This window comes from Aythya ferina, assembly GCF_964211825.1.
Source record: "Aythya ferina genome assembly, chromosome: 25".
Classification (NCBI taxonomy): Eukaryota; Metazoa; Chordata; class Aves; order Anseriformes; family Anatidae; genus Aythya; species Aythya ferina.
This window is the reverse complement of record NC_140323.1, coordinates 3,779,647-3,798,670: the sequence shown is the minus strand read 5'-3', so window position 1 is coordinate 3,798,670 and position 19,024 is coordinate 3,779,647. Positions and strand designations below refer to the sequence as shown.

Below are 19,024 nucleotides of genomic sequence, written 5' to 3'. Positions count from 1 at the left end.
AGCGCCAAGGTGCCAGAAGGCTGGATGGGGAAGGAGGAAGGTCACGGGGATGGGCAGACAGGGGACAGACAGAGCCAGCTCTTTAAAGGAGGACGTGCCAACAGGGCTCACAAATCCTGGTGGTTTAGAGCTGGAAAGGCGAGCCTGGAGCAGCCCCAAATCCCTTTCACCATTCACCAAGGGTCCTGGCGTTGGGACGTACACATCCTGGGGCCGAGCAGCCCTGCTTTGGGATCTGTATGGAAAAGAAAGGCAAGGGCAGAGCGGTGCTGCATGTACGTGCACCCGCTGCCAGCGTGCTCGTGCCCGTGGCAGCTCGCAGGCACGAGCGCCCGGCGGCGTCCTCAACGTGCCCATATAAGAGAAGCTGGATCTCCTCTCGAGCTGCCTTCCTTTTGCCTCCCCAGGCCTGGAGGATGTGGGCTGAGCTCCGTGGTTTCAGTTCGGGATTTTGGATTCTCCAGGGATGTGTCATCTCTCTCACGGTACGCGTGTTTATGGCATGCGTTTAAAAATATAGCGGATGAATACATTACATCGAAAATATCTCACCACTGGGCAGCTCTTTTCAGGTTTTGAAGGCTGGGATGACACGAGATATTTTAACCACCTCCGAGGGGCTCTCTGCTGCTGGATGGGGGGATGTTTGGCTCCAGGCTTTGCTGCGGCTGAAACAGCCCCAAAAAGCAGGGTGGGGGACACGCTGTGGGCACAGCTCCTGCTGCCCCCACATCCCCACTGGGTTTGGGGTCCTCAAGGGACCTGGGCACAGCCCTGGGGACACCCATCCTGCAGGTCAAACCTGACATGGCCAAAGGACCACCAGCAGCAACGCGGCTCCCAGGAGAGCCCCAAACCAGACACAGGGGGGTCCTCCCCAGGCCCCCAGGGAGGAAACCAAGAAATAAGTGGGACAGGGGGACGTGGGGACACGGGTCACCAGTACAGGTGACAAAGCAGCTGCTGGGCCGGGTGAGGGCTCCCCTTCGCTCCCGCTGCTCAGAACAGGACGCCGATTGCATTTTTAAACTCTTATTTTTATTACAGCTGCCCGCACCCTGCTCCTTTTGCCCCAGAAATGAATTCGCCCACACGCAGAGGTTCAGCTGGCCCAGGGTTCAACGCCTCAACCCCACGTTTCCCATGGGACAGCAAGAAATGGGGGGGTGCCAGGGGGATGGGGGGTGCCTGGGGATGCTCCCCCGGAGCAGCCAGCGGTGGGGCTCAGGCGAAGCGTCCCGTGGGCAAGCGGGGCAGGCAGAAGTAGGCGTTGGGGAAGAGGCTGAGGTTGATGGGGTTGCCATCAAGGCGGATGTCCTCCAGCGCCCTGCGGACGTGGCTGTGGTCTTGGCTGTCGCAGAACGTGTCCTTGTGCATGGTCTGGATGTTGTTGTTCTGGAATGGAAAGGGAGGCGAAGGGGAAAGCGGGATGGTGCAGGGGGCTCTGCATCCCCCCCTCCCCGGTGGGGATTTGGTGCAGGAGAGGGGCCGTGTCTCACCTGGAGGTGCAGGGAGCGCAGGCTCTCGGGCAGGGGCGTGGGGACGTAGTCCAGCTGGTTGTCGGAGAGATGGAGGAACTGCAGCTGCTTCAGGTCCTGTGGGAAGAGGCAGGAGGTGAAGCTCCCTCCTTCCAGCCACGCTCTGACCCTTGGCACCATCCCAACCACCCCTTTCCGTGGCAGCTTTGGGCTAAAACCAGCCTGGTTGGGGCTGTGGGAGCCCGGCACGGCTCGGTGCCTGCTGCCAGCCCCAGCACCCACCCGAAAAGCTTCGGGCTGGAGGCCGGTGCTGGGGATCCTGTTGAGACGGGCGTCCAGCCTGACGATGCTGCGGGGCAGCTCGGGCAGCGCCGTCAGCCTGTTCTCGGGCAGGATGAGCTCCTGCAGGCTGGGCAGGAGGCGGAAAGCATCCGCGTCCGCCCAGGCGATGGAATTGCTCGTCAGGTCTATTCGCTTCAGCTTCTCTGGTGGGAGAGAGAAAGGAGGAGGCTGGAGGTGTCCCACATCGCCGCTTGTACCCCCCTGAGGCTGCCCCAGCGCCGAGCCCAGCCCTCCCCTTGCCTCGACGCACTCAGCCCCGTGAAATCGCCAGCCCGGATGGCGCTGATGCGGTTGAAGCGGGCGTAGAGGTAGGTGGTGTCCGGCGGCAGCAGCGGGATGCGCTCCAGGTCGGCGTCGTCGCAGTAGACCGAGGTGCCGATGCAGAGGCAGAGCAAGCAGCTGGGGAGCCCTGGGGGTGGAGAGGCAGCTCTGGGCTCCGCACGGCTCGGCTCGGCTCGGCACGGCTGCACCAGCCCCCCTGCAGCCCCCCAGCCCCTGCAGGACACCAGCCTCGTAGGCAAACATGCTCTGCAGTACCAGGAGCGCTCAGCCCAGCACCTCTTTTAAGGTAGGGTCAGGGCACGCCAGCCACGAGAGCTGACGGTGAGCAGCTCTGCTCAGGACCCAGTGGTGCAAGGTTCCCCAGCTCAACAGCGTTGCACCCAGGGCTCACTTGGACCCCCCTCGTTTTTATTCCGCAGAAGGAACAGCAACAAAATAAATAAATAAATAAAACCCCACATTTTTTCAATGAACAAAAGACCTGTCTCCACCACCCAAGGGTCCCAGAGAGCCAGGCAGAGGCAGCAGGAGGGGGCTACACCGTGCGCCCCCCACGCCCGCTCCCTCTCCTCTCCCCCAGCACCCGCCAGACTCCGCATCCATTAGTGGGAGAGTTCAAAGCAGCAAGGCAACAATTTCCCTCTGCCTCCTACTTAATTTGTCCCAGTCCGGAGTGACAGAAAATGAATAAAGATATTTATCCCTCGCTACAGGATTTTAATTGTCACTAATCTAATTGCTACTCTGTCCGACTCTCGCAATGCCTCTGCTCATTAAGATGTTGCTGCTGTTTGCCGGAGCTCGTTTCCCAGAAATGTCTTGCTGCAGCGCTCCTGCCTGCTGTGTGATAAGGCAAAGCCCGGCACCCCTCATCTCCTCGCTGCCCAGGCACAGCAAATAAATTCTGCTGGCTGCTGGGGCTCCTTTTCCTGCAGAGCCCCAGCCGAGCCACCCCGGGACGTTTGGGTTCATTGCATGGGAAGGAGACTCGTCCTGGTCTGCACTCACCCTGCGCGGGGCGGACGGGGCTGGAGGTCGGAGGCGGTGGCTTTGGTGCTGGAGCCGTGGTGCCCACCTTTGGGAGAGCCTCGGGGTCCTTGGGGCGGGGAGCCAGGGTCCCGACCTCGATCTGCAAACACAGCAGGGGCGTGAGGGCTGAGCGAGTGGGGGCACCGCGCAGGTCTCATCGGAAAGCCAGCTCTAAACACCTCTCCTATCGTCAGGACCCCCCCTCTATTTGCCCAGAGGGATGCGGGTGCCTCGTCCTGCCTTCCCCTGCTCCATCCCACAGCCATGTGGCCAGGTAGGACACCGGGAAGCTGGAAGAGTCGGGATCAAGTAAAACCTTCCCACCAGCAAGAGCAGAGGAAGAGCCACCAGGGCTCGTAGGCTTGCGCAGGGGGCTGTGACGCTTCTCCAACCTTGGCCCAAACCTCGGAGCAGCCCCTGCGTTCTGTGCTCCCCCGTGCCCCCCTCACCTTCGGAGCAATGTCACCGTAGTCGTAGAGCTCCTCGTAGTTGCTCAGATCGACCACGTCCCCATAGCTGTCCAGCGTCAGGTCGTAGTTGTCCAGGTCCAGGTTTTCGTAGAGCGCGAGGTCAACTTTGGGCTTCTCCACCTTCCTGCTCCCCTCCTGGGCTGGGACGGCCCAGGCTGCCCCCAGACACAGGCTGGCGATGCCCACCCAGGCCAGGGGCCGCATCCTGCGCCCAGCCGGGTGCCCTAAAATGATTTGCAAAGCGCTGAAAGCAAAAAGAGGGACGGGAAGGCAGGACCAGCGCGCCAGCCGCGGCCAGCCCCACTCCGCAGCCGTGTCGGGGAGCTGCAGCCACTGCAGGGGACGAGGCTTTTCTTTTCTTTTCAGCCCATTTCACGCTCGGCTGGGCGGCCGTGCACAAGAGGCCCCAAGCAGCTGGGCTGCCCTCGCTTCCCGGCGTTCCCAGCCCCGAGGGGGCAGTGAGGGGTTCGGGGCACCCCGTGCCGCAGCATCGCCCACCAGGCTGCGCACCCGTGTGTGCACCCACAGCAAACCAAGCAGAGGGGCCTGGCACCCAACAGCCCCCCACATCTCTTATCACCCCCAAAAAATGCAAAAGCAACAACCAAAAAGCAGCACCCTGGGCTGAGGATGCTGCTCCCAAGTTTCTGCTGGTTTCCCCCAGATCAGATCTTTCCAAAATCTTACAATAAAAGCCTTCAACTCCCTGCATGCATCACCAGCCCCCCACCCCGCAGATCTTCCCAGCCCCACGTGGGAGCCCCCAGGCTGGGCTCGGTGCTGGAGGAGCAGAAGGAGGGCAGCCTGCGTGCACCCCCTTTACCCTCTTTGGCACAGGACAGCCCCACTCTGCTCCCACGGGCTCCTGTGCTGGCCCAGGAAGGGCTTCTGGGTTTTTAATGCCTGGAGAGGAATGACAGGGGGACCTCGCATGGTTGCTGCTGAGGGAAGAGGCAGGATGTGGCCAACCAAGCTGGTGGCCTCTGGCTGTCCCCAGCCCCCTCACCAGGACCAGGCAGCCCCGTGGTGGCTCCCCTCCAACACCCTGGGCTTGGGGCTGGGATGGGTGGGATGTGATGGGATGAGGTCCACACTGCCCTCTGTGTCCCCAGGGACAATGGGGACACAGCCAGACCCAGTACACCACCAGGTAGAACCATGGAGAGAGTGCGGGGACCCCCTGCTCCCCAGGGTTTGGGGGTCCCTGCTCATCACGGGCCCAGCAGCAGCCAGATGGCTCCTGGCATTCAGCTCATCGACCCACCTCACTCCCCCCCTGCTCGGCCCCTCCGTGCGCCGTTGCTTTGGAAACATGGGGGTGGCTTGGGAAGGGGGAACGCACGTGGATGTAGCGTGGCAGCACCTCTCCCCTCACCTGGATGGGATTGGAGATGCCCCCATCTCCCTCCCCACGCACCCATGGGTGCTGCTGGATACCCGCCACCTTCAACTCACAGCCCCGCTCCATCTTACGGGCATCGGGGAGATGTCACCCGGGACGTGTCCCACGGGGCTGGGACAGGGACACCCCAGGACGGGCAGGATGCGTGCAGCAGCCCCGTGGGCTCGTCGCAGCGCCGGGCAGCTCGGTGCCCACGCAGCCACCCACGGCCACAAACACGTTCTTCTCCTGCACGCAGCTCGCAGCCCACGCGCTCACCCACCCGAGACATCGCGCCCATCTGTGCTGCCTGCCGGCGCTGTGGGGACACCCTCGCAGCGGGGACCGTCCTCGTCCACGCACCCACAGCCCCCAGGCTGCCCCCACGCATGTCGTCCCCCCCTCTCCATCACGGCCCCAACCCCCTCAGCACGGAGCAGAGCAAAGGGCTGCTGCTAATCTTCGTTAAGCCCCTCATTAGGCGGCTCAGCAGCCAGGGTGATGGAGGCGATGTGGCAGCTGGGGGGGGGGGACACATCACAGCTCAATTCCAATCCCCTTTTCTTTTTTCTGCGGTGCTCGGCTCCCCCGGGAGCAGGGGCTGACTTTGCCTGGAGAGGCAGCGAGTGGATGCCCACCCCGGGAGCTCGTGATTCATGCGCCGCTCACAAAACGCGGGGATTTAGTTCTGCTGCAGAAAAATAATAAAATAAATAAATAAATAAATACAAATAAAACCTAAGGGGAGCTCGCCGCCTGCTCTGCGCACACGCACACCCCGTGCACGCTCCCGTGAGCAGCCCCACGACGGAGCCCATGCGTTCGCACCCGCACCCACACCCGTCCTCCCTCTCTGCTCGTGATTCACGTGGGGAGAGCAGCAGCGAGAGGAGATTTTGAAGCTGCAGCGACGGGCAGGAGGAAAAAATCGCTGCCTACACCCGTTCTGCTCATGGGAAAGCACACGTGCACCCCGCACGGCCGCAGCACTGGGGGTCCGGGCTCGTTGCTGCAGGTGGGAGTCGCCTTCCCCATGGGTCCCAAAGCCCATCCGAGCTGCCCCCAGGGGCAAACTCACCCCAGGGACGTTTGTCCAGCTTCCCTGGGAGCACCAAGGTGACGTGGGGCAGCTCAGCCCCGATTTTGCACAAGCTGCCCCCAGCACAGAGCACAGCGAGGATGCTAACGCCCACCAGCTGCCCCCACTGCCCTGGGTGCTGCAGCTGAGGTCGGGTGCTCTTAATTAGCAGGGATGCTCATTAGGACAGGCACATGCTCCAGAAGCCTGACCACCACCTGCTGTGTGCAGGGTGCACCCGGATGAGCTCCAGCTTTTGGGGAGGCCTTTTTGGCCCCCAGGGAGGAGCCCTGGTCCCGAATGAAGCTCCTGTGCGAGGAGAGAGGCAGGTCCGGCCGCGGCTCTGGGTCCCTTGTGAATCACTTTATTTTCACTGCTGCGGGGAGTAGGAGTGAAAATACCATTAAGTTGAAGTCACTCGAGAACCACATATGTCTCTAGATATATCTGTACAGTCTACCAGTATATATACACATTATATATAAATATATACATAGGGTCTCCGGGTTTAAGGTTGAAACCTGTCGAACCCAACAAAGCCCACTGGAGGAAGAGTCGGAGAAGAGACTTTTATTCTTTAAAAGCAAAACAACGCAACCAGCTCAAATTAGCACAGGGGTTCAACGATCCTTCCAGCGCTGGCTGCAGCCCAGCTCTGGTGCATGCAGGGCATTTGGGGAGGGGGCTCCCTGAAGGAACATCCCCGTCCCCATCCCCTTCCCGGGGAGCAGGACACGGTGCCCGTCCGTGCCCACCCCAGGGAAGGGTCATTTTTGGTGGCTGAACACCAAGGAGGTAATGGCTGGTTTCTTTGGTTTATTGCTTTACTGCTTATTTTGATGATTTTTTTTTTGTTTTTTTTTTTTTTTCCCCTCTGATGCTCGGCCTTAAATCTAAATCCTGAGAATCGGGAAGAAGAAAAATGGAGAATAACCCCTCTAAACCCGGACACCCTATATATGCAGGTATGGCTATCCAAGAGGGAAGCGATACATGTGGAAACGGGGAGGGGAGGGGAGAAAAAACGGCTTTTCCCAAGGAATAATTCTTCCCTTTTCCTTCCCTTTCCTTTTTCAAACACGACAACAACAAAAACACGAGCAAACAAAAAAAAATATCACCCAACCCACAAGGCAAAACCAGACGCGCGTGGTTCGGCTGGAGAAAGCGAGGGGGGCGCGGGGAGGAGAGGGGTTGTGAGAGAGGAGCGGGGATGGCGAGGGGGTCACCCAGCCCTGGGGGGGTGGCAGGAGGCGGGGGCTGAAATTTGGGAAGGGGGAGGATGCAGGAAGGGGGCCGGTCTCACCAAATAAACCCCGCAGGGAGCAGGAGCGCGGGGGCTGCCCACTTGCGCATCGCCTCCTGCCAAATTTCCACCGGTCCCAGGAGCCGGAGAGCCCCGGAGCGAGGCAGAGCGGAGGCTGGAGCCTCCCCAAAAACTCGAGGCTGCCTCGGCCCGGTCCTGGGACGTGGCTCCGGCCACGAGGTGTCGTTGCCGGCCCTGCCCGGCGGTGCCAGCCCCGGTCCCCGCTCCCCGAACCGGCCGGGGGACGAGGGGACCTCGGCGGGGACCTGGCACCACCCTGCCCGGACAGCCCTGCTCCATCACGCTTTGGTTTCTGGGTTTATTTATTTTTTATTATTTTTTGAATTATTTTTTCCCTAGGGATCCACGGGTGGAGGTGGCCACAGGAGCACCCGGTGTGATGGGAGGTGGTCCCGTGGGCACGCAGCCCCCCGGGCTTCCTAAAGAGGGGCTGTGCCCGGCTCTGGTGCACGCTGAGGTGCCAAGAACCGGGATGCAGCCAGCTGGATTTTAGGATTTTGGGGGGTTTGGTGCTTGTACAGGCTGTGGCTGCCTCTGAGCTGAAAGAGCTCCACCCTGGGGCACTGTGCTAGCTGCCCTGCTGCTCAGCTCACTCCTATCCTATCACCTCAGCTCCATCAGGAGATGCTTTGGGACCAAGCTGGGACCTCCCAAACCTCGGCCAGGTCAAGGGGAGAGACAGAGCCAGCTCCAGAGCTGGCCAGGGTCCGGGCAGGCGAGGCAGGGCTGATGCTGGGAGCTGGGACAGCCTCTGCAGCACGGTGCCATCCTGCAGCCAACGCTCCCCAAGGAGGCAGAAGCCACACGAGCCCACAGCCACTGCAGGCAAGGAAAAGTGGGGACACAAGAGGGACGGAGAGGCAGGGTGTGAGCAAGGGGGAGAGGGAGGCAAAGGGGGTCCCGAGTGTCAAACGCCGACGGCGGGGTCGAGTCTCTGTGCAAAGCCAAGTCCTGGGAGAGGCGCGCGGGGCTAGAAAACCACGGACTGCAGGAGGCGGAAACACATCATCAGGTCCAAGGGGATGGGGGGCTTCAGCAGGTTCCCGTCCAGCCGCAGGTACCGGAGCCGGGGCACGCTGTCCAGGTCGGAGGGGGAGAAGTCCTGGATGGACATCAGCGAGGTGGGGCAGATCTGCGTCCCGTTGATTTCTGCGGGGAGAGAAGGAAAAGCAGGCTGAGGGTTAGGGGAGGTGGAGAGGGATGATAGAGAACCCTTTCCCTTCTCAGCTGCCCCCGTCTTCCTGGGGTCACCCCCAAAACGGGGTTGCTTTGCTACCGAGGGGGGGGATCCCCAGCCTCTCCCAGAAAGCAGGGGCAGCCCCAGGGTCCCGGCAAGAGGAAAATCTTGCTTTTGTTGGGAAATGAAGGAGGTGATGCTCAGCCAAAGCAAGGTGAGCAATACGGAGCCATTTGGGAGAGAAAAGGGATCACCACAACGTGAAACCTGCCTAGCCAGTGCCAAGCCATCAAGAAGCCCCCCCGAAAACCTGCTGCAGCACCGTTATGCCAGAGATAACATTAATAACCACTGATCCGGTGCACTGCCTGCTTCTGGATTTCCATACATTTCTCCCCACCCAAGGGCCTGCATTATAGGAAATAAAAAAATATTGAAAAGAAAAGAAAATGAGGATTCTTATGTCATTACCCAACCCCAGGGACTGAAGTCTTATAAAAGCTGGGTAAAAAAAAATAGAAAAAGATGGAACATGAGGTGCACGACCATGCAGGCATCTCTCCATGGGCAGCCCCAGCAGGACCTGGTACCCAGACGAGTGCTCTGAGCCAGCAGCAGTCCCCACCTTCACTCCACCGTCCCCTTTGAGGCAGTTTGGAGTTGCTTAACCAAAAACCAGGCACTTATCAGTGTTCCTCATCCCTGGGAACCGACCACCAGACGTCAAAGTGCTCGTGTCACACCGCAGGCTGGGACCAGCATCCTGCAGGGTGTCTGCTTCCCAAAAAAAAAAAGTGACGATGCCCCGTGCAGGCCCCATAAATCCACCACAACCAGATGTACGAGAGCCCAGCTCGCTTTCCTCGAAGCACGTGGAGGGCTCCTGGCAGGAGCGCCGCATTCCTGCTCCCCTGCCGACAGCAGGGACAGCAGGCTGCTGGCCCTCTAAACGCAGAAACATCTGGGGTGACCAGGAACGGGGCTCCGTCTTCTTTTCTAATGTGCTGGCTGGGTTCAGACGTTTCGCAGGCCAGCACCTCTCCCGTGAAGTTGCTGTGCTCTGCCTGGAACGGTGCGAAGCTGCCCCGCTCGGCTTGCCAAGCCAACCTCCATCGCAGCCCTGTTCTCCCTGTTCCTTCCTCTGCGAGGCTCAGCTCGGGAGCTAAGCTGGGTTATTTCTAACCATCTTGACTGCGTGTTTGGCATCTGTTCTTAAAATATGTGCACAGCCTCTCCTTTTTAAATATCCCTATTTCTGAGCCTTGCTGGGGAAGTGACTATCTAGATGGCAGGTAGCCCCCAGGAAGAGCTGCCCATGGCTATGAATGAGAAGAGCCTTGAAGCAGCAAGGGGGATTTAGCCTTGGTCCTCTACTAGCACCCAAATTCTTGGGTCATCCTCCCCCACCCGCAAATCCATCCTCTGCAGGGCCCTGTTTCCCTGCAGAAAATCTCCAGCTCATCTCATTGTTGCGTCCCCCTTTGAAAAGATCACATCCTACTGGGTTAAAAAATGCCCTTTTTAAACAAAACGCTTCCCATCCCCGAGCCTGTCCTCTCCCTGAGCCTCTCCCCGGCCTCCCGACGTGCCGACGGGACTCACTTTCGATGGAGTTGTTGTTCAGGTAGAGGTGCTCCAGCTTGGAGCTGATGAAAGGGACGTTGGTGAGCTTGTTGTGGGCCAGGTGCAGCACCAGCAGGTTGGTGAGGTTGAAGGAGTTCTTGGGGAGCCCCTTGTCGGAGATCTGGTTGTAGTTGAGCCGGATGAAGGCCAGGTTGGGAAACTCCTTGAAGTAGTCGCTGGGGATGTCCTCGATGTTGTTCCTGTCCAGGAAGAGCTGGTGGATGGCGTTGGGCACGCCGGGGGGCATTTTCCTCAGGATGTTGTGGGCGAGGTTGAGTTGCATGAGGTTCTTGAGTCCCTTGAAGGTGTTTTTGTTGAAGACCCCGTCACTGAGCTTGTTGTGGTGCAGGTCCAGGAGCACCAGGTTCTCCAGCTTGTTGAAGACCCCAGCAGGGATCTTGGAGATCTGGTTCCTGCTCAGCCTCAGCTGCTCCAGGTTGGGCGGCAGGAAGGCGGGCACCTCCTTCAGCTGGTTCTTCTCCATGTAGAGGAAGATGAGGTTTTCCAGCTTCTCCAGGACCCTCCTGTCCACCTTGCGGATGCGATTGTTGTCCAGGTTGACCCATTTCAGCCCCGTGGCGTTCCTGAAGGACTCCTCCGGGAGGTCGTCGATGAAGTTGTTCTGGAGGTAGAGGTAGTGGATGCGGGGCGGGATGATGGGCACCTTCCGCAGGTTGCGGCTGTCACAGTACAGGGCAGAGGGGAAGTCCGGGGGGCAGTAGCATTCCCGGGGGCAGTCGGGGAAGACGGAGGGGGGACCGGGAGGCAGGGGTGGGGGCAGCTCGGTGGGCTCGACGGGCTCCTCGGGCTCAATGGGCTCGGGAGGCGGGCGGGTGGGTTTCCGGGGGGGCTTCCTCCGCTGCCCGCTCACCTCCGAGATCAGCACGAGAACGAGTGGGAGAAGCAATCCGAAGGCCACCCTCATGGTCCAGATGTTTGCCTGAGGGAGGCAACGAGAGGTGGGTTAGGAAGCGCCCGATTTAGGCACCGCATCGCCTCCCGTTGCCGCTCGCTCCGCCAGCGGGAGCTTACCCCACATCTCTGCCAGCAGCCTGCTATTTTCTCTCCTTCCCCTTGGAAGTTATCTTTACTTCCAAGCCCTCTCTCGAGCGTGAGTCACTGAGATCCCCCCTCCCTGGCTCAGCTTTATGCCATCGTGGGGGGGTTGCCTTTTTTCCAGTCTCATTTGGTGGTGATGGTTTTTTTTTTGTTTTTTTTTTTTTTCTGAGTGTTGGATTTTTAAATTTTTGTTTGACTTTTTAAGGAACAGCCCATGGATTGGGGGAAGAGTCACCTACACACAAGCCACAGAAAGGAGTTCGGGGATAATTCCACTCCTTTTGCATCGAGGGTCCTAAAACTGCAAGGAAATTGGGTGATAAATCTGGCAAAGGACAGGACAAGGGGTCAGAAAAAGAAAAATAGAGAGTAGAAATCCCTTGGCCAGTGGGAAGTGGGACAATGATGGACCAGGAGGGGACATTTTCCTGCTCTGAGCCCCAGCATCCCTTCAGCTTCCATGGGCAGATGTCCCCAGTGATGGTAGGAGCCCTGCTGCCGCTGCGCCCTCTCCCAGGAGGATGGATTGCCCCTTCAGAGGCCTTGATGGATTAGGGTTAATTTTGCTCTCGAGCCAAAAAATCAATGATTCAGCAACAAATTGGCTGAGCAACAATGTTGGAAGGCCAGCAGCAGTTAGCAGAGCGGTGAAGATGGATAGGGTTGTGCTTCAGGGACCAGGCTTTAAGGCAGGGTGGCACATTTCCAAGGCTGCGTGATAGAAGGGACATTTGCAAGATTGCACATGGGCCATACCAAAGGTGTTTGGCTAGACAGCTCCCCGTGCTGCCCAAATAAATGATCCATCACCTCCAGTCCCACTGCAGGGTGCCAGGCTGGTAATTTAGGGGGAGTCCCAACAGAAATGGGAGATCTGGAGGGATCGGGCAAGGTCTCCAGGGAGCCCCTCCTGGACACCAGCCCATCACACGCACCACCTCTCCCCCTCTTGACCACATCCTGATTTTTGGGGTTGTCACCAAGCCCAGGGAGGCTTCTTCTCCCATCCCTGCCCTCCCTGCTGCTGCCTGGAGCTGCAGCAACCTTCCCTGCAAAGCTCCTGCTGGTTGCTCTCCAGCTGGCAGCTTGGAGGATGGAGGAACCCAGCGCCTTGCAGACGAGCTCCCCAGAAAGCCCTGTGCAGAAGGTGCTTTGGATGCTCCCCGGACCAGCTGGAGCAGGCCAGGCTCCGTGCTTTTTGGGCAGGCAGCAGATCCCCGGGGGTGTTCACCAGGCTTTTCCCAGCCGCGTTTGGCACCCCAGCGGGAGCGGAGCCGAGCTGGATGCACGGCGAGGCAGATGGAGGAGCTCAGCAGAGCCAGGGTGGGAAGGAGAAGAGAGTGAGGTGAGACAGGGAGGAAGAGGAGCCCAGGAGGAGGACGGATCTCCCGGGCTCACAGAGTGGCTGCTGCAGGAGCCGACGCAGCTGGGATGGATGGCAGTGTGGGGCACCAGATTTGGGTGATGCTGGAGCTAAAAAATCAGACTGCCTCGGGCTGCACCCACCCCCAAGCCTCCTCCTGCTGCGCAGAAATGCCTTCCCAGGTACCCCCCGGCACAGCAACCCCATTTCCATCGCAGCCTCCCACCAGGACCCGCATCCCACCCGCAGAGCCCGCAGGGACCCTCGGAGGGTGCTGCTCCGAGCCCCTGGGGCCACGCCAGCCCCGCTGCCTTTGAAGCGATCCCACGCATTCCTGGGGCTCAACGGCATTGACTCTCTCCATGAAAAGAGCCTGTTCTCACCCCCCCCACCCCCCAGGCCCAGCCTCATGCTTTCCTTTTTGTCTCGCTCGGCTCCCATCTGGCTCTGTTTAACCCTACAAGCCTCCCATGCCTGCTGTTTTCAATCAGAGCTCTGGCATCTCGCTGGGGGAAGGGAGGAACGGGAAGGAGAGGGGAGGGGGGGGGGGGGAAAAGAGCAACGGGGCTCGAGCCCTGCCAGATATTCAGCTCAGCAGTACTGCAGTCAGTCCCCTTTGGGGATGTACGTGCGTGCTCCCGTGTTGTCAGAGCACAGCTTCAGCAGCAGGCTGCAGAGAACAGACAAAATTCGCCGCACGTGGGCCCCTCCCTGGCCCCCACAGCATCCCCGCTCCCCTCCCTGCACGCCCTCTCCCCCCCACTTCATCCCAGATTATTTCCATAGGATTTCGCATCAGCTCCGAAACTCAGACCTGGATTTTCACACCCACAAAGCCCCCGGGGAGCTGGGGAGGGGAGAGGGGGGCTGAGGTCTGCATTTGGCTGGTTGCGGAGGGAGGAGGCAGCTGGGATGCGAAATTCCAGCCAGCACTCGCCACGGTCCAGGATTTTGGCTCCCTCCTCCTGCAGAGCTCGGCTCCGTGCAGAACAATGTCACCCCAAGGGTGGGGGACGAGGCAGTGGCGTCACCCCATCGGGCTCAGGAGCTGGCTCAGCTCTTGACCCTTTCAGAAGCCACCCGGCACGCGCGCACGGACACCCCCGTGCCATCCTCTCCGCATGAGGTTTCAGTGCTGCGGACGTCGCGGGGCTCAGCTTATAGCAGGGATAGTCAGGGAGCCAGAAATTCAAACGGCGGCACCACGTGCCCTTTGTCGGCACGGGAGGGAGGTGTCAGCAGGCAGAGGCAGACACAGCCCCACACAGCCACCGCGCCGCCTGCACCCCGCTGCCACGTCCCTACGGGGATGGGACCACAGCCCGTGGGACCACAGCCTGCCCACGGTGGCCGGGCAGGACACCAAGCTGCCAGCTCCACCGCGGCCCCTTGTGCTGCCTGTCCCCACCGGCTGCACCCCACAAAGCCACAAGCGAGGAGCCAGAGGCAGTCGCAAGCTTTACAGTCCTCTCCGGCACGCTGGAAGGCTCAGAGCCGGCTCTCCCTGGACACGGCAGCATTGGCAGCCTGTTCTCCGTCGACTTTCACACAGTTGAATGTGCTGGCGTGAACGCAGGAAGCGGATTTCTGAGTCCCACGCCCTGATCCTGCACGAGCACTGGCCGCCGACCCCGCGGCACGGCGCCTGCTCTGCAAACGCCTCCCCTCCACCTTTCCCAGCGGTCCCCGACAGCTCAAATCCCGGGTACCCCGAGGAATCCCTGCAGCTGGAATAAAGTTAAATCACGAAGCAACGAATGCAGGCAGCAAAGCAACAGCCTGGTGTGAGGAAAAGGCTCGATTCATGAGCAAAATCTGCTCAGGCACCGCCTGGGCTGAGCGGCTTGGCCCAGGTGCAAGAGCACAGCACCCAGCAGATGCCAGCCTGGATTTTCCCGGGAGAGGCAGCTGCACGCTTGCTCACCCCGTAACAATTGACCAAAAAACGCAGCACAACAGCTGGAAATTCCAGCCCCGAGTGCCGCTGGTGTTTGCTTTCCCACCAGTTTATCTGCGCTGCATCTCACCAACCCCGAGCAGCGCCGGGTGCCAAGGGCAGGCGAAAATCCCAGCTGCTGGGGGAAGAGGGAGCTTTGCAAAGGTCCTCAGGGGGTTTGCCCCAGGCAGAAGTCACAGCTGCTCTCCCTTGGGTGTCCCCTGCCCTCCCCACCTCCTCCTGCAGCCGTTTGGGATGCTGAGGGTGGCAGCTGGCTGTGGGCAGCTGTCCCTGATGGATTTGGGACCCCTGCTCCTGTAAAGGTGCCATGGGGGGATAAAGGGAGCCTTTGGATTTGGGGAGGCAAAGGCAAAACCTCGGTGGCTGGACCAGGGATTCCTCCTAGCCCATTGCCTGCAGCCCTGCTCCCTTCACAGCTCTCCCACTGCTGCCTCCAGCCCGCATCTCACCTCTGCCCCTACGGCTGGAAAACGCCCCCAGCCTCGCTGGGAACCTGCACGCTAAGGCAGAAGAAGGAAAGCAACCTAAAAATAACCCAAAGGAGCCAGCAAAGCTCCCCTGTTGGCCTCCCTCCGCCTCCAGCTGCCGTAGCAGCCCATTAGGCTCTCTGCAAGAGCCTGGGTCTGCTCAGCTGGAACCGAAACAGGGAGTCCTTTATCCAGCACTGCTGGGAATGCTGCAAAAAGGCTAACCACGCTGCAAGCCTGTCCTCGGAGGGGAGGGCAGACACCCGCACGTCCCTGGGGCACCCTGGGGAGCACTGATGCAAGGAGCCACTCCTCTCGCCCTTTCCCAGCACTTTCCCAGCCGAGGGCTGGCTGCCTGGCCGGGAGCGGAGGCGGCACGCAGCCCAGGGCCCCCTCTGTAGGACACGGGGGTCCCAGGGGACCTGCTGCAGCCCTGCTGGAAAGCGGCTCAGACACACTCACGAGGAACATTTCTGGGCTCGTCTCGAGGGCTGCGAGATGCTGCCTGGTCCCCGCGTCCCTCTGCGTGCCAGCGGCATTTCCTCGCCGTGCTGCAGCCACCAGACTCGTTGCAAAAGGCTCGCCACGTTCGCTGCGACCCCCTCCCGGCTGGAGGGCCCGTGGGAAGGCAGTGGGCATCTCTGCTGCCTTCCCCTGCCAGCAATTCCTCCTCCTCCTCCTCCTCTCACACCCCGTGTCCCTATAGCCCTCGGGGCTGCCTCGGGCTCAGCCCACCCGCAGACCCCTTGCCACACACGGGGCCAGCAGCCGAGCACCCACGGAAACAAATCACAGGGGGAAACACTCCCAAATCGCTCACAGCTCAGCCTCGAGCCTGCCCCACGCCCCCCCTGCTCCCCTCCCAGCAGATACCTCGCGCCAGCCCCTCCAGCTCTGCTTTCCCTACAAGTTGGGAACCGCTCGCCGATGCTTTATCAGCTCCTTCTGCCTCATCCCTCCCCTCCAGCCCCTTCCCAAGGCGGAGGAAACCTCCCCCAGCTGTGCTTTCATCCCTTCCCAGGTGGAAGCACTCAGCCCCTCGCCCTGCCAGCAGGCAGGGACCCCCAGCACGCTGCCCTGGCTCCATCCTGCTCGGTGCTGGGCTGGCCCAGGAGCGGCTCCTTCCCCGGGGCAACACCATGGCTCACGGGATGCCGAGCACCACATAAGGCAGGCCCCACGATCGCAGGCTCCTAGGAAAGTTTCCAAGCCTTCATGTGCTGCGTGCTTCGCCTCCGGCTGCCAAGAGGATGAATTTTTTATTTTTTTTTTTTGCTTTGCGCCCTGGGGATGCTTTTTCCTAAAAGCACGCAGCCCTCAAACAGGAGGGGAAGGGAGAAAAATGAGTCCGGTCTGTGCACCGAAACATTTCCCCGGGACTTGAGGGAACGTCGCTGCCCCGCTGCCTCCTCCCTCGTCTCCTGCCTCTGCTGGAGCAGGCACAAAGAGCCGGCTCCCAGCCCTGCGGGGCTGTGGGGGGGCTGTGCGGGGTGGCAAAGCGGGCGCTACGTGCTCCGGGAATGGGATCCGGGCTCTGCCTTTTGGGTGGGGGCACAGGGCTCCGCCGCTGAAACTCAGAAAACCCTCGCTGGACATCGCCCCTGGGGCTCCCAGAAGTCGTGTGGCTGCGCCGTGCCACCCGGCTCACCGCTCGGGACCCTTGGCAGCCCCCTGCCCCCTTCCCCTGCAGCCCCCTCTGGAAAGCAGGAGCTCAGCACCCCGCTGCCCGCGGTGCACGAAGCGCCGGGAGCAGCCCCAGCTCCGCAGGCGTGCGCTCTCCTCCCAGCCTCTCAACCTCTCCTCGCACGCTTTTCCTGCTGCTTTCCCAGGCGGGGGATTGCCCCGGGCACGACTCGGGTTGTGCAGCCTCCTCCTGACCCCCCCCAGCTCGCCCACCAGGCTGGAGAGCCAGAGCCGAGCCCGTGTGTGGTTGGGAGCGTGGGTCGGAGCAGGGGGGGACCAGGGGGGGACCGGGGGGTCTGAATCCGCCTGGCAGCAGCCCCAGTGCTGCCGCGCACGGGACTTTCTTCTGGCTCTCAGCCCCCTCCACCCCCAGCCTTTGCCCCACGCTGAGCAAAACTCCTGCAAAATAAACGGGAAAAGGGGAAGGAAACAAAAGACTCCAGCTGCTGAAGAACAGAAAACCCAAGAGAGGAGAGAGAAAAGGACCAGCAAACGCCGCCGTGCGTGTGAGAGAGGCCAGAGAGGGCAGGAGCATCGTGGACCAGTGCAGCATCCAGGCTGGATCAAGGCAAGGCGAGAAGAGCCTCGGGGGCGAAAGCACCTGCCCACAGCTTACCTGCGTGCACCTCTCCCTCCTCCTGCCTCTTATTAATCCCCAAGACAATTTCTCTCTGGCTGTCTCCCTCCTCCTCCTCCTCCTCCTCCTCTCGGCACCGCGGCTCCGCCACGAGCGAGCGTTGGCCGAGCGCGGCGCGCGGGGGTTTTGTTCCTGGGAGCCGCTGGCCGAGGGTGGGTGGGAGCGCGGGAGGCGGAGGGCTGGGACGGAGGCGAGATGACAACAAAAACGTCTTTATCTGGCAGCCAAAGCGCTGCCTGCGGGCTCCGCCGCGCGCACATGGCCTGCCTGCCTGCCGGAGGGCTGGCGTTTAATAACAATTCCTTCTGCTGCGGAGGCTGCTCGGGGCCCGTGTTTAAAAACAAAGCTAATTAATAATTGGAGTAAGCCCTTCCCTCGCCGCGGCCCCTGCTCCGGGAGCGTGTGCGCCCGGGACGGTGTTTTCCAGCCACGCGTCTGCCTCGTGAGCTGGGGCTCGGCGCGTGCCGCGGGGCTCCCCGCGATGTCCCCTGTGGGTGGGTGGCACGGCGTGGGGACATCCAGCTGCCCCCCACCCCGCTCAGCCCCGTGCTGGGGTCTCTGTTCCTGCCTGGCAGACGGCACCCTGCGACGCGATGTGGGTTTCATTCACTGCCAGCTGGGGATGGCTTTGATTTAAATCCCGATGAGTAATAACAGGGAGAGAACGAAGCTGTAATGGTGTGGGGCTGCTGGGTTTTACCTTCAGCTTCAGCCAGGTCCTGGGCTGGAAAACTGCTCTGCACGGAGGGGACGTGGCCGAGGGACCCCACTGTGGGGTCTGCGGGGGCTCATGGAGCTCAGGGGGCCAATTCTGCTCCCAGGGGCTCCCAGGCAGGCTGGGATCTGGTGCTCAGTCACAGCCCTATGGAACAGCCCAAGGCTGAGCAGGGGACCCCACAGGCTGTGAGCATCCCCGTCCCGAACACCCCTTGGGCAGATTTCGGAGGGCAGGGGCTCTTTGCCCTCCCCATGAGCCGCCCCGCTTTCCAGCCAAGCCAAATCACAGGAGGGGCTGGGAAACCTGAACTGCTCATGGAAAACCCAGCCCAAACCCCTCTGGAGGCTGGCAGCCCCCCAGGAGGGGCTGATCCTGTGTTCCCACACTCTGCTGATGGTGGCCACCAGCAGCAGCTTCAAACGGCCCAAATCACAGCCCCAAAAAAAGGTCCCAGCGGCTGGACTCCCCCGTCTTGCCCTGCGCTCCCTGCACCCCTTCTGTATATTCATTTCCAGCACGGTGGCTTTTTCCTTGCCCCAAAACTGGGGTCTTGCTGGTGCCCAGCTCCCAGGAGCGAGCTGGGGCACCCAGATGCCTAAAAGCCAGCAGGTAGCAGGAGGGTAAGGCAGAAAAGGGACAAAGAGGAACCACGTCGGGACTCCGAGTTGTTTAAACAAAGGGTCCTGGTGGAGACACGTGTTTGCCAGCTGGAAAAGGCTCAGAATCAATAGGAAAATAATATGCTCTTTTTCAGCCTGGAGATTTACACTATTGGCTCTAAAAATAGGCAGAAGTCCCCAACTCCAGCTGAACGTGGGCTGTGTTTCGTGGCTTTTTTCCCCCCTGCTACCTAATAGGTACTCAGCTGGGCGCTGAGGGTTGCACAGGGGAAACTGAGGCACCAAGCGGGGCAGTTGCTTGCACAAAGGCCTTGCTGCAAAGCCAGGCATGGA

At 60.8% G+C, this 19,024-nt stretch overlaps 2 protein-coding genes across 3 annotated transcripts; both read right to left on the bottom strand.

Moving 5' to 3' along the window:
* Nucleotides 1-1,108: 1,108 nt before the first annotated feature.
* Nucleotides 1,109-6,292, bottom strand: OPTC (opticin). Of its 2 annotated transcripts, none has more exons than XM_084497731.1 (7): nt 6,061-6,292; nt 3,581-3,825; nt 3,111-3,231; nt 2,071-2,229; nt 1,761-1,963; nt 1,500-1,595; nt 1,109-1,395 (listed from the first exon to the last, which is right to left on the bottom strand). In XM_084497731.1, the coding sequence occupies exons 2-7, from the start codon at nt 3,803-3,805 to the stop codon at nt 1,225-1,227; spliced, it is 975 nt and encodes a 324-aa protein (XP_084353857.1). In that variant the 5' UTR covers nt 3,806-3,825; nt 6,061-6,292; the 3' UTR covers nt 1,109-1,224. The 2 variants fall into 2 exon arrangements, with proteins under 2 accessions (XP_084353857.1, XP_084353856.1); XM_084497730.1 differs by lacking the exon at nt 6,061-6,292 and adding an exon at nt 4,220-4,248.
* A 110-nt stretch (nt 6,293-6,402) lies between these two features.
* Nucleotides 6,403-17,530, bottom strand: PRELP (proline and arginine rich end leucine rich repeat protein). The gene is made up of 3 exons (XM_084497729.1): nt 17,333-17,530; nt 10,167-11,127; nt 6,403-8,536 (listed from the first exon to the last, which is right to left on the bottom strand). Exons 2-3 carry the CDS (start codon nt 11,110-11,112, stop codon nt 8,358-8,360), a joined length of 1,125 nt encoding a protein of 374 aa, XP_084353855.1. The 5' UTR covers nt 11,113-11,127; nt 17,333-17,530; the 3' UTR covers nt 6,403-8,357.
* Between the last annotated feature and the right edge of the window lie 1,494 nt (nt 17,531-19,024).

Bases quoted from the DNA above. Each gene is read 5' to 3' on its own strand.
- OPTC (XM_084497731.1), bottom strand. From the start codon at position 3,805: ATGCGGCCCCTGGCCTGGGTGGGCATCGCCAGCCTGTGTCTGGGGGCA. The intron at 1,964-2,070 runs GTGCGTCGAGGC...CTCTCCCACCAG, and splicing joins TGGCGATTTCACGGGGCTGA to AGAAGCTGAAGCGAATAGAC. The intron at 1,596-1,760 runs GTGGGTGCTGGG...CTCTTCCCACAG, and splicing joins TCCAGCCCGAAGCTTTTCGG to GACCTGAAGCAGCTGCAGTT.
- PRELP (XM_084497729.1), bottom strand. From the start codon at position 11,112: ATGAGGGTGGCCTTCGGATTGCTTCTCCCACTCGTTCTCGTGCTGATC. The intron at 8,537-10,166 runs GTGAGTCCCGTC...CTCTCCCCGCAG, and splicing joins GAACAACAACTCCATCGAAA to AAATCAACGGGACGCAGATC.